General features: G+C 37.7%; 1 protein-coding gene across 4 annotated transcripts in view; it reads left to right on the top strand.

Moving 5' to 3' along the window:
- ANKRD28 (ankyrin repeat domain 28) overlaps positions 1–15040 on the top strand; it is a 180566-nt gene that overhangs the window by 140485 nt on the left and 25041 nt on the right. For 3 of the 4 annotated variants that reach the window (XM_089911164.1, XM_022561781.3, XM_022561780.3), the window contains 6 exons: positions 4743–4821; positions 5752–5866; positions 6846–6928; positions 8364–8427; positions 8636–8704; positions 10834–10974. In XM_089911164.1, coding sequence (XP_089767290.1) covers positions 4743–4821; positions 5752–5866; positions 6846–6928; positions 8364–8427; positions 8636–8704; positions 10834–10974 — 551 coding nt within the window. The remainder of the gene's footprint in view (positions 1–4742; positions 4822–5751; positions 5867–6845; positions 6929–8363; positions 8428–8635; positions 8705–10833; positions 10975–15040) is intronic. The other variant, XM_089911163.1, reaches the window with a different exon arrangement.

Genomic DNA, 15040 nt, shown 5'->3' with positions numbered 1-15040 from the left:
GTATTTTTTACAGATCTTTTCCTGTAATTGATATCTAGTCTCATACCGTTGTGGTCGGAAAAGATACTTGATACCATTTCAGTTTTCTTAAATTTACCAAGGCTTGATTTGTGACCCAAGATACCATCTATCCTGGAGAATGTTCCATGAGCACTTGAGAAAAATGTGTATTCTGTTGTTTTGGGATGGAATGTCCTATAAATATCAATTAAGTCCATCATGTTTAATGTATCACTTAAAGCTTGTGTTTCCTTATTTATTCATTTTGGATGATCTGTCCATTGGTGAAAGCGGGGTGTTAAAGTCCCCTACTATGTGTTACTGTCGATTTCCCCTTTATGGCTGTTAGTATTTGCCTTATGTATTGAGGTGCTCCTATGTTGGGTACATAAATATTTACAATTGTTATATCTTCTTCTTGGATCGATCCCTTGATCATTATGTAGTGTCCTTCTTTGTCTCTTGTAATAGTCTTTATTTTAAAGTCTATTTTGTCTGATATGAGAATTGCTCCTCCAGCTTTCTTTTGGTTTCCATTTGCATGGAATATCTTTTTCCATCCCCTTACTTTCAGTCTGTATGTGTCTCTAGGTCTGAAGTGGATCTCTTGTAGACAGCATATATATATGGGTCTCGGTTTTGTATCCATTCAGCCAATCTGTGTCTTTTGGTGGGAGCATTTAGTCCATTTACATTTAAGATAATTATCGATATGTATGTTCCTATTCCCATTTTCTTAATTGTTTTGGGTTCGTTATTGTAGGTCTTTTCCTTCTCTTGTGTTTCTTGCTTAGAGAAGTTCCTTTAGCATTTGTTGTAAAGCTGCTTTGGTGGTGCTGAACTCTCTCAGCTTTTGCTTGTCTGTAAAGGTTTTAATTTCTCCATCAAATCTGAATGAGATTCTTGCTGGGTAGAGTAATCTCGGTTGCAGGTTTTTCTCCTTCATCACTTTAAATATGTCCTGCCAGTCCCTTCTGGCTTGCAGAGTTTCTGCTGAAAGATCAGCTGTTAACCTTATGGGGATTCCCTTGTGTGTTATTTGTTGTTTTTCCCTTGCTCCTTTTAATATGTTTTTTTTGTATTTAATTTTTGACAGTTTGATTAATATGTGTCTTGGTGTATTTCTTTTTGGATTTATGCTGTATGGGACTCTCTGTGCTTCCTGGACTTGCTTAACTATTTCTTTTCCCATATTAGGGAAGTTTTCAACTATAATCTCTTCAAATGTTTTCTCAGTCCCTTTCTTTTTCTCTTCTTCTTCTGGATCCCCTATAATTCGAATGTTGGTGTGTTTAATGTTGTCCCAGAGGTCTCTGAGACTGTCCTCAATTCTTTTCACTCTTTTTTCTTTATTCTGCTCTGCAGTAGTTATTTCCACTATTTTATCTTCCAGGTCACTTATCCGTTCTTCTGCCTCAGTTATTCTGCTATTGATCCCATCTAGAGTATTTTTAATTTCATTTATTGTGTTGCTCATCGTTGTTTGTTTCATCTTTAGTTCTTCTAGGTCCTTGTTAAATGTTTCTTGCATTTTGTCTCTTCTGTTTCCAAGATTTTGGATCATCTTTACTATCTTTATTCTGAATTCTTTTTCAGGTAGACTGCCTATTTCCTCTTCATTTGTTAGGTCTGGTGGGTTTTTATCTTGCTCCTTCATCTGCTGTGTGTTTTTCTGTCTTCTCATTTTGCTTATCTTACTGTGTTTGGGGTCTCCTTTTTGCAGGCTGCAGGTTCGTAGTTCCCCTTGTTTTTGGTGTCTGTCCCCAGTGGCTAAGGTTGGTTCAGTGGGTTGTGTAGGCTTCCTGGTGGAGGGGACTAGTGCCTGTGTTCTGGTGGATGAGGCTGGATCTTGTCTTTCTGGTGGGCAGGTCCACCTCTGGTGGTGTGTTTTGGGGTGTCTGTGGACTTATGATTTTAGGCAGCCTCTCTGCTAATGGGTGCGGTTGTGTTCCTGTCTTGCTAGTTGTTTGGCATAGGGTGTCCGGCACTGTAGCTTGCTGGTTGTTGAGTGAAGCTGGGTGCTGGTGTTGAGATGGAGATCTCTGGGAGATTTTTGCCGTTTGATATTATGTGGAGCTGGGAAGCCTCTTGTGGACCAGTGTCCTGAGGTTGGCTCTCCCACCTCAGAGGCACAGCAGTGACTCCTGGCTGCAGCACCAAGAGCCTTTCATCCACATGGCTCAGAATAAAAGGGAGAAAAATAGAAAGAATTAGAAGAAAGAAAGAAAGAAAAAGAAAAGGAAGGAAGGAAGGAAGAAAAGAAAAAGAAAGAAGGAAAGAAAGAAAGGGAGGAAGGAAGGAAGGAGGGATGGAAGGAAAAAAGAAAGAAAGAAAGAAAAAGTAATATGAAGTACGATAAAATATAATAAAGTTATTAAATTAAAAATTATTATTAAGAAAAAAATTTCAACAAAAACGGACGGATAGAACTCTAGGACAAATGGTGGAAGCAAAGCTATACAGACAAAATCTCACACAGAAGCATACACTCACAAAAAGAGGAAAAGGGGAAAACATCATAAATCTTGCTCTCAAAGTCCACATCCTCAATTTGGGATGATTCCTTGTCTATTCAGGTATTCCACAGATGCAGGGTACATCAAGTTGATTGCGGAGCGTTAATCCTCTGCTTCTGAGGCTGCTGGGAGAGATTTCCCTCTCTCTTCTTTGTTCGCACAGCTTCCGGTGTTCAGCTTTGGATTTGGCCCAGCCTTTGCATGTAGTTCACCGGAGGGCGTCTCTTCTTCGCTCAGACAGGACGGGGTTAAAGGAGCAGCTGCTTCGGGGACTCTGGCTCACTCAGGCCAGGGGTGCGGGAGGGGCACGGCGTGCGGGGCGGCCTGCTGCGGCAGAGGCTGGCATGAAGTTGCACCAGCCTGAGGTGCTGTTCGTTCTCCCGGGGAAGTTGTCCCTGGATCCTGGGACCCTGGCAGTGGGAGGCTGCACAGGCTTCCCGGAAGCGGGGTGTGGATAGTGACTTGTGGTCGCACACAGGCTTCTTGGTGGCGGCAGCAGCAGCCTTAGCATCTCATGCCCATCTCTGGGGTCCGCGTTGTTAGCCGCCCGTCTCTGGAGCTCCTTTAAGCAGCGCTCTTAATCCCCTCTCTTCGCACACCAGGAAACAAAGAGGGAAGAAAAAGTTTCTTGCCTCTTCGGCAGGTCCAGACTCCCTCCCGGCTAGCCGTGGCGCACTTAGCCCCCTTCAGGCTATGTTCACGCCGCCAACCCCAGTCCTCTCCCTGCGCTCTGACCGAAGCCCGAGCCTCAGCTCCCAGCCCCGCCTGCCCCGGCGGTGAGCAGACAAGCCTCTCGAGCTGGTGAGTGCTGGTCGGCACCGATCCTCTGTGCGAGAATCTTGCCGCTTTGCCCTCCGAACCCCTGTTGCTGCGCTCTCCTCCGCGGCTCCGAAGCTTTCCCCCTCCACCCGCGAAGGGGCTTCCTAGTGTGTGGAAACCTTTCCTCCTTCACGGCTCCCTCCCACTGGTGCAGGTCCCGTCCCTATCCTTTTGTCTCTGTTTATTCTTTTTTCTTTTGTCCTACCCAGATACGTGGGGAGTTTCTTGCCTTTTGGGAGGTCTGAGGTCTTCTACCAGCATTCAGTAGGTGTTCTATAGGAGTTGTTCCACATGTAGATGTATTTCTGGTGCATCTGTGGGGAGGAAGGTGATCTCTGCGTCTTACTCTTCCGCCATCTTCCCCTCGTCCCCAAAATGAATGGTTTTTATAAAGCAGTATAGCTCTGGTTTTTCATAACCTTGCTTATCATGAACACTGCCTCATTGATTTTGTCACTTACCGTTTTTTTTTTCCCCACTCTTCAAGTGTTTATTCCGTAATCAGTTACTGTAGAGGACAGAACCCCAATTGTATATAGGTTGAAAGCAAGAAATATACAGTTTCTCACAATATATCCAGTTGTCAACCCAGATAGCTGTCACACTTTTTCCCACCCCACCATGTACTTTAAATTTTGGTCAGATAAACAAAATACCCCAAATACTTCTTTCCTTTGTGATGGTCACATGTATGTTTTGATGAAGAAAATAATTTTTGGGAAGAAAAGACTTTACCTAACTCACAATAAAAGATATCACCTAACTCAGGCATTGTTTTTCTTCATATGTGGAATTCCTCTAGAATTTCAGAATTTCTACATCAAACACACATACAAGGCCAGTCTGGTTTATTATTTTAAGTAATTTGAGAAAATAGCTAACATTATTTGTTACAAATAATTATAAACAATGTGTAAGGTTTTTTAAGTGAACTATAGTTTCTGAAGTTAATTCTAACATTCACTTTTCCTTGATCAAGGAGGGATTCAGCATTTCTTAGAACAAAAGAATTGTAGCAGTGTGAAATTTTTGAACCATGTGGGCAGCACATCCTGGCAGTACCACTTCCAGTGATGTGACCTTGGTCGAATCATTGATATCCTTTGTGCATCAGTTCCCCTACCTGAAATAGGAGTGGTGCTAAGATTACACCACACCCATCACTCCAGGCCTTTTTAAAACTATGGGCATTGAGGTTTCTGTATATTTGTGCGTTATGATATACATACTAAAAAATTAGTTCATAATTTCAAACAGCTGTTTTACTGCCACAGGCTTCAGTTAAACTTAACGCTTGAGTGTAATAGTTCTACAGAGTAAAGTTGCAAGAGGATATTCAAAATAAAACTAACAATTACATGGTACAGATATAACAAGAATTTTAAATCTCTTGTGTGTTTATTTCAGAGCAAAGATGGAAAAACCCCACTGCACATGACTGCCCTCCATGGTAGATTCTCCAGATCACAAACCATTATCCAGAGTGGTAAAAAGTATTTCTGTTTGTTTTTTTTCTTAAGTGTAGTAAAAGCATCCACATAATGGTATTGAGGAATTGTCATAGCAGTATACACATTTTTGACACTTGATATTAGAGCTCATGAAAATCAGATAATGAAGAATTTTAAATGCCATGTACATGTATTTTTTGTAATTATGTTTTTCATTTATTTTTGTATTGTTTCCCTTAGATTATAAATATAATTTCTCTAGCAGTTAGTGTTGGCTTTTTTAAAACATGCTAGATAGAAAACTCTGCCTTTCTACTGCAAACTGTATTATATATTAAAACTTTGTTTCATTTCTCTTTTCCCTTCTGACTATCTTGAACTGTTTTTAGCGTTTTCATTTATTTTCTGAACTTGTATTCTTTTGCATTTGAATTAGTACTAGGCAGGCTAAACTTTTAAATAAAAAGAACCTTTGGGTACATTAAAGTAGTATTTTCACAAGCCGTGTTCCAAGGAACTGTTTATTAGTAGTCCTCAAGACAATAGCTGTTCTGATTTTGCAGGGAAAGGGTAGGAATAAGCTCATGATCAAATAATTCATAAAATATTGCATGCTGTCTTCTTGGTGACACAGAGTGTGCACATTAAAGCTTTGGAAAAGTCTCACTCTAAAGAAATGTGTTTAATTTTGTTTAAATACAGTGGTTTCCAAACTTATTGGATGCCCAGAACCCTTTTGTAATTTTTAAATCTGTTAAAATCTTATGCTTGTTCACAAAATTGCTTTAAGTGTGAAATCTAACCCCAGTGCCTGGCCCAGTAAATGTGCTGTGGATGAAATCTATGGTTAAATTGCTATACCCATTAGTTTGTGCTTGAATTGTATTTTATATCACTTTCCATGTAATAGATTTGACTTAATCGTTATATTAGTCCAGTGGCTGACAGTATGTCCTTTATTGCAGGAGCAGTAATCGACTGTGAGGACAAGAATGGCAACACCCCTTTGCACATAGCAGCGAGGTACGGCCATGAGCTGCTAATCAACACTCTAATTACAAGTGGTGCTGACACTGCAAAGTAAGTACTTCCCAAGGTAGTGTTAATGCCTTGTCAGGGAAACATGTGGATTTTGTCCTCAATGTAGTACTAATTGCTTGAGCTTTATCCTCTTTATTGGCGATGTAATAGAATAGAATGTTTAATGTGATTTCATTGGTAAACCAGCATAGGGTATTTTTATATTTTTTTTACCCCAGTTCTTTCTAGATTATGAGTAACATACTAAAGTTTCCATGTAAGATTTTGTTTGAAAGATGGATTCTCTTGCATGCTCTGCAGAAAAAAACACCCTACTTTTAAATTGATGTTTATCATTCTTATGTATGTTTTTAAATTTTTATTACCTTTTTTATATGTTTATTAACATGTTTTAAATCTTCTGTTAAACTTTCTGTAAATGGTATGCTACTGTACACTTCTTTTACACTTTACACTTTTTTTTTTTTTTTTTACATGAAGTTGTTGGTTTAGCCATGTAGATATAAATTTGGGCTTTTTTTCCTCATCTCTATACGTAACTAGTTCATTCATTTTATAAAATTTAATTCTTGTGTAAAGATTTCACATTTTTTATTCATTCTCATTTACAAACACAAGTTGCTTCTAAGTTTTTACTATGACAAAAGTTACTGCAGTGAACATTCTTAAACATTTTGCCTTGTGGTAATAATGATTCTCAACATCGGGGCAGGGGGAATGGGTTTTGCTCCTGAGGCAAATGTCTAGAGACGTTTTTGGTTGTCATAATTTGGGGAGGAGAGTGTTACTGTCATCCAGTGTAGGTAGAACCTGGGGGCACTGATGACATCCTACAGGCACAGGATAACCCAGCCCCCCAGCCCCCAGCCCTCCAGAAAATCCATAGTGATGGTAGTGCTGAGGTTGAAAAGTCCTGCTCTAAGAGGAAAGTTGCTGGATAAGTTAAGTATTGAATAGTTTCTTTTTAATTTATTTAAGTGATTGCATTGTGATGAGGACACTGTCCTGTTCACTTTAGGCGTGGCATACATGGAATGTTCCCCCTCCATTTGGCAGCCTTAAGTGGTTTTTCAGATTGCTGTAGGAAACTTCTTTCTTCTGGTAAGTGGAACCTTCACAGACAGATTATCCCCTTTTACCTCCCCAAACCACCCCCCGCCATCTCCCATTTTAATACAGTCTCTTTATCCTGCTTTTCCAGAATCACATATAGATATGTCCATGTGTGGATCATTTATTAACCCCTCTTAGAAGATGTTGGACCCTTTAATTTTAAGATTTGATTTTCTCTTCAGCTGTGGGAAAGGTTTTATTTTTCCAGTGATTTCCTCCTCTCTCTCTTAGTTGGGGAATGGGGTGTGGAATATTTCTAGAGCAGTCCCTTTGTGTCTAGAAGTAAAATATCTTCATTTGCATGCTTCCTTTTTAAGAGCCAGTGGCCAGTTTACAATATCTTGTAGGTTTGTGAAATTATTTATGCCATATCTAATTACTGTCTTAAAATACCACATAATCAGTTTGAAGCAAAACAGGATCAATAGCTTTCTATAACTATTACTACAAAATTATCCTTATTAAATGCATAGAATTACTAAATATATAAGATTTAATTTTTAATGATATTCTATTTCTTAGCATGTTAGGAAAGTTGAACAGATTTTGTATATTAATACTCTTGGTTGCTAAAAGAATTATGGGAAAGTTTCAGTGAAAATTAACATATTGTGAGACAGACAGTGAGTTTTTCTTAATGATATCTTTTAAGTGAGGTAATTGTGTTTTGAATGTTTTAAGTGTATGTGTGTCCACAAGTAATCACATACCCATTTACCTATGAAGGAGAATTCTAAAAACCTCTCCTCAGTGTTAGTATTAATGTGCAAGTATCAAAGCACCTATGGGTTTAAAAAAAAAGTTTTATTAAGAAATAATTCATGTATCATACAATTCACCTGTTTAAAATTTACAATACAGTGTTTTTTTTTAAGTATATTCACAGAGGTATGTAACCATGACTACAATGGGTTTTAGAACATTTTCATTCCCCCCCCAAAAAAACCCCCTCATTTTCAGTCAGTTCCCCATTTCCTCCCTCCCCCCAGCCCTAAGCAGTCATTAGTCTACTTTCCATCTCTATAAATTAACCTATTCTGGACAGTTCATAGAAATGGAATCACCCAAGGTGTGGTTTTGTGACTGATTTCTTTTGCTTAGAAATGTTCTGAAAGGTCATCCAGTGTTATAAACACGTATCAGTACTTTATTTCTTTTTATTGCTGAATAATATTCCATTGTATCTTATGACTTTTAAACAAGTACTCTAGCATTTGTTCTAAAACCCCCAATCCTTTAGTGGTAATTTTTTTTAAAGTACTGTACATTATTAATCTATTTTCAATTAATTTTTACCTACTTGTAATTCATAGTTTTGTTTAAGATTGGGGGTATGTGATTTTTTTTTACATTTTTTTAATGTAATACTCTAATATAAAGTAACATACCTATACTATTACATAAGATGTATTCATTCTTGTAGGATTTGATATAGATACCCCAGATGATTTTGGCAGGACCTGTCTACATGCAGCTGCAGCTGGAGGGTATGTTAACAAAATTTTTACTTTTTTTAAGAAGATGATAGTTGATCGTGGCAGTTTTTTTTTTTGTTTCATAAAATATAAATCACAATGTTTTATTCACTCTGCCCTCATTTGAAAACATGCTTTTATATTTATTTAAACCTACCGATTTCATTATAATTACAATTTCATTACAATTACATCTTCTCAATGTATTTTTCCTGGGTAGGAATTTGGAGTGCCTAAACCTTCTGCTGAACACTGGTGCAGACTTCAACAAAAAGGATAAATTTGGAAGGTAGGGTGTGATACAGTTCCTCTATAAAGCCTACGTAATGTTATTTACTTAATGACTTTCTTGACCTCCTAACGTGGCTTCTGAGAGTTAACTGAATAAATCTATGACTTTTGCATTGTGATCATGATTCGTTGAGGGGCCCCAATAAGTAGATAACTTCTGAATATTCATTCTCACCCACAGCCTTCTTCCAGCTGGGCCCCTGCCATAGCCCCAGGCTACCAGCCACAGCTTTACTTTATAAGCACTTTTATACCTCTTGTGATGTCATTCCTCTTCCTCCTTCCATAATCATAGCCAAGAAAATATAAAACCGCATGGTACCTATGCTCCCTCAAAAAACCCACAAGAGCTGGAGCTCAGTGATAGTTCTCCATTCCTTCAAGTCATTCTTTTGTTAGAGACTCTGCTGCCTATATTTGGTTCCAGAGCACTAGAAAGAGGGAGAAAACAGGTTACAAATCGATGTGTAATTTTTCTTTCTCCTCTTCTCTGACTCTCCACACACACCGTGAGCGTGACCCACAGGAAAGCACCTGTGAATGCAGAGCCCCTTTGTAGTCACCCAGCTAATCTGCAGTCTCACTGTTCAGCCCCAGGCCTCATTGCTACTTGCATCTGTGATTGCAGTACTTAAAGCCACCATGATCTACTAAGTTACTTAGAGTAGGAATTGACCCAGAGTCTGTTAGAACCACATAGGAAAGGACAGAAGGCAATTTGAAAAATAGAGGTGAGCATGCTGTAGTGTGTACAGAAATCTAAATATAATGTACACATGAGACTTACAGTGTTATAATCTAGTGTTACCTCAATTTAAAAAAAAATAGAGGTGGCAATATGAGCAAAATTGTGTATCAGGAGTTTGAGAATTTTATCAGAGTATGTGACAAGAGAGGGTGTGTGTGAATCTGTGTCAGTGCATGGGATTGGGCCAGTGCACGGTAGAATTACGTGTGGTAGGGAATCAGAAGTGCATATAAGAAAAGAAAAGGAAAAATGACGATCTGACCCCATAATTATTTTGAGGAACAGACTGTTCTTATAAAGCCTGCTAATTGAAGGAACTAGTGACCCACAAAATCAAAAATCACTTTGTTTGACTTTGGAGTGCAATTTATAGCTAATTTATTTTTATAAGTGTACTTTAATCCAGCATATATTAGTTAATTTGTAGCACTTGACGCATTCTGTACTACAATTAGGGCACATTCTGAGTTTAGAAGCTTGAAAGTAATTCAGGGTTAATTGCATTTTCAAAAATACTATTACTATATTATACTATTATCCAATAAAGTAAAATAATGCTTTACTGTCATTTCACCAGGTAAATATTTTAGAAAAAATTATACCATGAAGACTCTGGACTAAATTTACCATCACTTTTCTGTTTTCTTCTTCTTCTGTTTTGCTTTTTTTTTAATGAAAGGTCATGGATCATCATAGCTTTGTAATCTAAAGACAGAAACTCCTAAATTTAGTAATATTCTTTTTCATTTCAGTAACTGAGAAGAAGTAAGCTACAAATATTCCATCTCTAGAAATTAACAGTACTCTATAAACTCTTCAAAATGATGAACAGCCTTCAAAACTATGCATTTTCTGCTTGAGGAATCTGATATTACTGTGCAGCTCTACCATATAGTTGATATAACAGCATTCTTTTTAATGCTTCTGTATTTTTCTTACTCTTTATTCCTCTACTGAAACAGGAACAGAAGCTGCTACCTATGAAACATCTCTATTAGTATAGGGGAAGCTTTGTTAAATGAAAGTTTTCTCAGATTGCTGATGGCATTAGGGAGGGAAAAAAAAATAAGTTTTTGAGTTTTGGAGCAGAATATGAAGGATATCTGTAATTCACTCAAAAGACTGGAATTGTTACTGTCTGGGGACCATGAAATGATTTAATTGTGTTCCTATCTTATTTTGTATTCTTAGAGCCTCTTTGCCATCTTAGTTTCTCCTCCAAGCTTTCTGTCTGGCCCTCCAAAAGACTTAGGTATATGGCAGAAATCAATCTAAGGCTTTCTATAAATATTTATAACTGGGTGGATCAACTGTGCTCTTGTTTACTGGTTTGTGTCCCTGACTTTTTTTTTTTTTTTTTAATTAACTTGGGCAAAAAGATCTCCACTGCACTATGCTGCTGCCAACTGCAACTACCAGTGCCTGTTTGCTCTTGTGGGCTCAGGAGCAAGTGTGAATGACCTTGATGAAAGAGGATGCACACCCTTGCACTATGCAGCTACGTCAGACACAGATGGCAAGTAAGTATCATGTGGTGAGAATGAAGGATTGTTTCTGTCTGGCAGTTTTTATAGCAAATTTGTATTTCCTTTTCTGTACTTTTTATTATCGATTATCTTTCCCTGATGCTCTAGTAGGGAAAATAAGTTGTTTTCATAATTATTCCTAGTCATAGTTATTACCCACCTACTTCTACTCAGCAGCCTGCGTTATGAACTAATCGGGTAGAAGAAAGATCGAGGTCCCTTTTCGTCCTCCCTTCCAAAAACACATCTTAATATCTATCACCTCCATGTTTTTTCCACCTGGCTTCATAGAGGCAGCAGTCTTGAGTATATCACAGGGAAAGGGAAAGGCAAGAGGTACACAGACAATGCCATCTGAAGATTGAGCAGAGATTGGAATGCCAGTATTCTTCAGAGGTAGAAAGTTCATATTTCTAAGGGATCCCTGTAAATTGGTATTCAAATAGGGAATAATTGAACTGGCAGAATCTGGCGCATAGTTGGTACTAATAGTGCTTAAATAAGTAAATTATATAGATAATGGAGTAGTGAGTAAATGTTGTCCAAGAATGACTTAATAAAATCAAAAGAATGAGAGATTTATAAATTCTTTCATAATTAATATTCACCCAAAGTTGATCAGACGCATTTATAGTACCTTAATGTATATTGCCTTCTTGGAAGAAAATGAACTCATTAGAGACAGAGAAGAAATCGTCAATGTCTGTGGTATTCCCCATGAGTCTGGGTCAGTGAAGGGTAGGAAAAACAAATAATGGTTTCTGGGGAAAGATTTATAAAATATACTTCAAGGAAGTTGCATTTAACACAGAACTATTTCCTTGGTTTTTAATGTTTACTTTTTTACCTTCAAAATAAAAAGCATAATTTGATGGTATTACTCACAAATATTAATTTATTATAAATTCTGTAACTAATTTCAAATCCATTTCTATAAGTAACACTTCGTTATGTTGGATTTGTGTCTAAAATCCTAATCTTGAAAGCATTAGTAAAATATACTATCAGCCCTTTGTATCTACTGGTTTTGCATCTACAGATTCAGAGGGTCGACTGTATTCATTGTAGGGTTGTGTTCATTTATTATAAGGGACTTGAGGGTCCAAGTCTACGGTCTTTGGTATCCTCGAGTACTCTTGGAATCAGTCCCCCTTAGATACCGAAGGATGACCATATTTTCTGTTTGGAGGAATATATCACTTTATACCATTTCATATATACCAGAATAGTTAGATATAGATAGGTTTTGGGAGAAGCTAAATTATTTGAAGTATGTTTTTGGATAGTAGAGCTTTAAAGAAAATCTCTGATAGAGACTTTGTAAATCAGAAAATATTTTGGTAAACTTGGGTAAGTAGATTATCCTCTGATTTATAAATTTTGTAATTTCAGGATTAGATTTATAGATTTTCCTAAAATAGATTATACCCCAAATGACTGTCACCATCAGAAGTCCTTTACCACTATTCCCACAAACTGTTTATTGGGTACTGCCCAGCATGATCTAAGTAAACTCCACTGAGTTCATGTACACACAGACAGAGATTACCCCATGGTCCTCCTGCCCTTATACAATTACATTAAACCTGAATTCTTATGCAGGAACAAAAGAATAACAATGTTCAACCTATACTGTTTGAGATTTGTGGTTTTATTTTAAGCCTGTCTGCTTTTTCTTTAGAAGTATACTTAGTACTAAAGTGAATTAAATTGTTAGTTTTCTCACCTAATATAAACTGTTCTGAGCAATAGTCTAGAGCAGGGGTCCCTAAACCCTGGGCTGTGAACTGGCACTGGTCCGCGGCCTGTTAGGTGAGTGGCGAGCGAGTGAAGCTCATTTGCCGCTCCCCATCGCTCGCATTACCGCCTGGACCGTCCCCGCCACCCACTCGCCCCTCGGTCCGTGGAAAAATTGTCTTTTGCAAAACCGGTCCCTGGTGCCAAAAAGGTTGGGGACCGCTGGTCTAGAGATACTTATTACTTAAACACTTAATTCTCAGTATGTCCACAAGCAACCTGACGTACCAGAAAGAACATGAGCTTTATCCAAAAGACCCAGCTGAAATCATGGGGGCTTCATATTATACCTCTTTGAGCCTGAGCAAATAATTGTTAGGCAAAATCTTCTTTATCTGTAAAATTAGAATGAAGCGTACTTAGAATTGTGGGGAAAACTGAGGGCATGTGTATAAAAGAATCTAGCACTCGTTTTTGGAGCCTCTTTCTTATCTTTGAAGTATCAAAGTCCCAGAGGTCTTGTCTGATGCCATCATTTATTGCCTCAGTGATTTGTTCCCTGGGAACCTTCTGGAAACTATTCACTACAGTAACCATTTTAGGATACCAGAGGCATCCTTTCAGTAAGTGATTGTTTTGGAGGCTTAAATAGTAGAATTAAGGAGTTGGTTTATTTTTCTGAACTCCAAGGATTTAATTCCCAGGAATAGGTTGGATAATAAGAGAATCTGGAATAATTCTTTCTGCTGCCAAAGCCAGAGTGAAATATTTTCTAAAAGAAGAAACAAATTCCCCATGACTTCAAATACTGTTATTCAGTAATGTGTGTTTGTTGGTTTGTTTCTTTAATGATTGTTTAATAATGTCCTGTCAGCATCCCCAGGGAAAGTTGTATATACTTTGGGATTTTTGACATTCTGCCACTGGTTTTCTGCTGTTCAGAAGTGACATAAGTAATTGCAGTTCTACTCTGCCTTGTGTGCCTGTCTTTACTTGCAGTAAATGTTGGAAAAATACATGAAATCGCTCCTACTCATTCTGCTCATCCTGCTAGTCACCCCCATAATCCTGATGCTGACGTTCACTCTAGACAGTCATGACTCAGCAAACAAATATATAGTTATTTTCACGGGAAGAACATACTAAATATATTAAATATTAACAAATAAAATCCTCTTTGCCATTTGAAGAAAAATAGGACTGGCTATGAGCATGATGGTGAGGACCTACCCCACGCCTGTGTGGTGTGTATAAGAGAAGGGGAAGGCTGGGGTTATTTATTGTGATTACATATAAGGAAGAAATCCTCCTCATGCCTTTTCTTCTGTGATAACTACCATTAACAAAAGTATTTCTATATGTTTATGTAGATCATTTCACATCAGAGTTATGAACCTGGTAAATGTCTGTCCATAGGCTTTTCTGTGTTCATATGGTTATATATACATGTGTTTATGAATGCATAGATATATTTCACCAAGATACACTTTTATGGAGATAGATGTTCACAAAAATGAGATCATATTTTGACTTCTAATAGCATTGTTTATTTTTGTCTGTTTTGAACTTTATATAAATGGAATCATACAGTCTTTTGTTTGGAACTTTTATAATCCTTAGGTTTATTCCTAAGTATTTGATATTTTTATTGCCAAAATAAATCTATCTTTAAATTTCCTTTGTTGTGAAATAGAGAAATATATTTGACTTTTGTATACAACTTTGCATTCAGCAGCCTTGTTAAACCTGTTTTATGTACGCATGTAAGACAGAACTGGGTTTGATTCTGGCTCTGCCACTTGCTGTGAGACCTTGGGCAGGTTACTTAACCTCTCTGCACATTTCATCTGTCAAGTGGGAATAATAGTCTGACCTTAACTCATGGCCATATGAGGTACAGAATATCTGAATTGCTTAGAACAATACCTGACACATTGTAATCTTCCTATAAGGATTAGTTGTATTTTTTTAATCTATGCTTAATATCTTTTTTTGTCAGTCAGACACTTGTATACCTTGATGGGGGAGAGTAGAGTTAGGAGGGCCTCTGGTGACAATGCCACATCCTCTGCCCTGGGCCGAGTGGTCCTCTCCCAGGGCTCTGACCAGCCATGGGACACATGGATTTGACTCAGTCTGAACCTGCACCAGAAAAAGTGGTAGGAGCCCATGGGTGGTAGGGAAAGAGTAGGAGAAGTTTAAATAGTTTGAAAATCACTCTGATTTGAATTACATGCTTAATTGGGATGAGGATATTTGTCTAACAAATGAAGAAAACAAAATATTTAACAGTAAGTTTGGTTTATTACTTAGCCATTTAGCC

This window comes from Delphinapterus leucas, chromosome 4 (assembly GCF_059928025.1).
Source record: "Delphinapterus leucas isolate spDelLeu-1000000601 "Yukka" chromosome 4, BTC_Dleu_Yukka2, whole genome shotgun sequence".
Classification (NCBI taxonomy): Eukaryota; Metazoa; Chordata; class Mammalia; order Artiodactyla; family Monodontidae; genus Delphinapterus; species Delphinapterus leucas.
The sequence above is the reverse complement of the archived record's forward strand: the minus strand, read 5'-3'. Positions and strand labels throughout refer to the sequence as shown.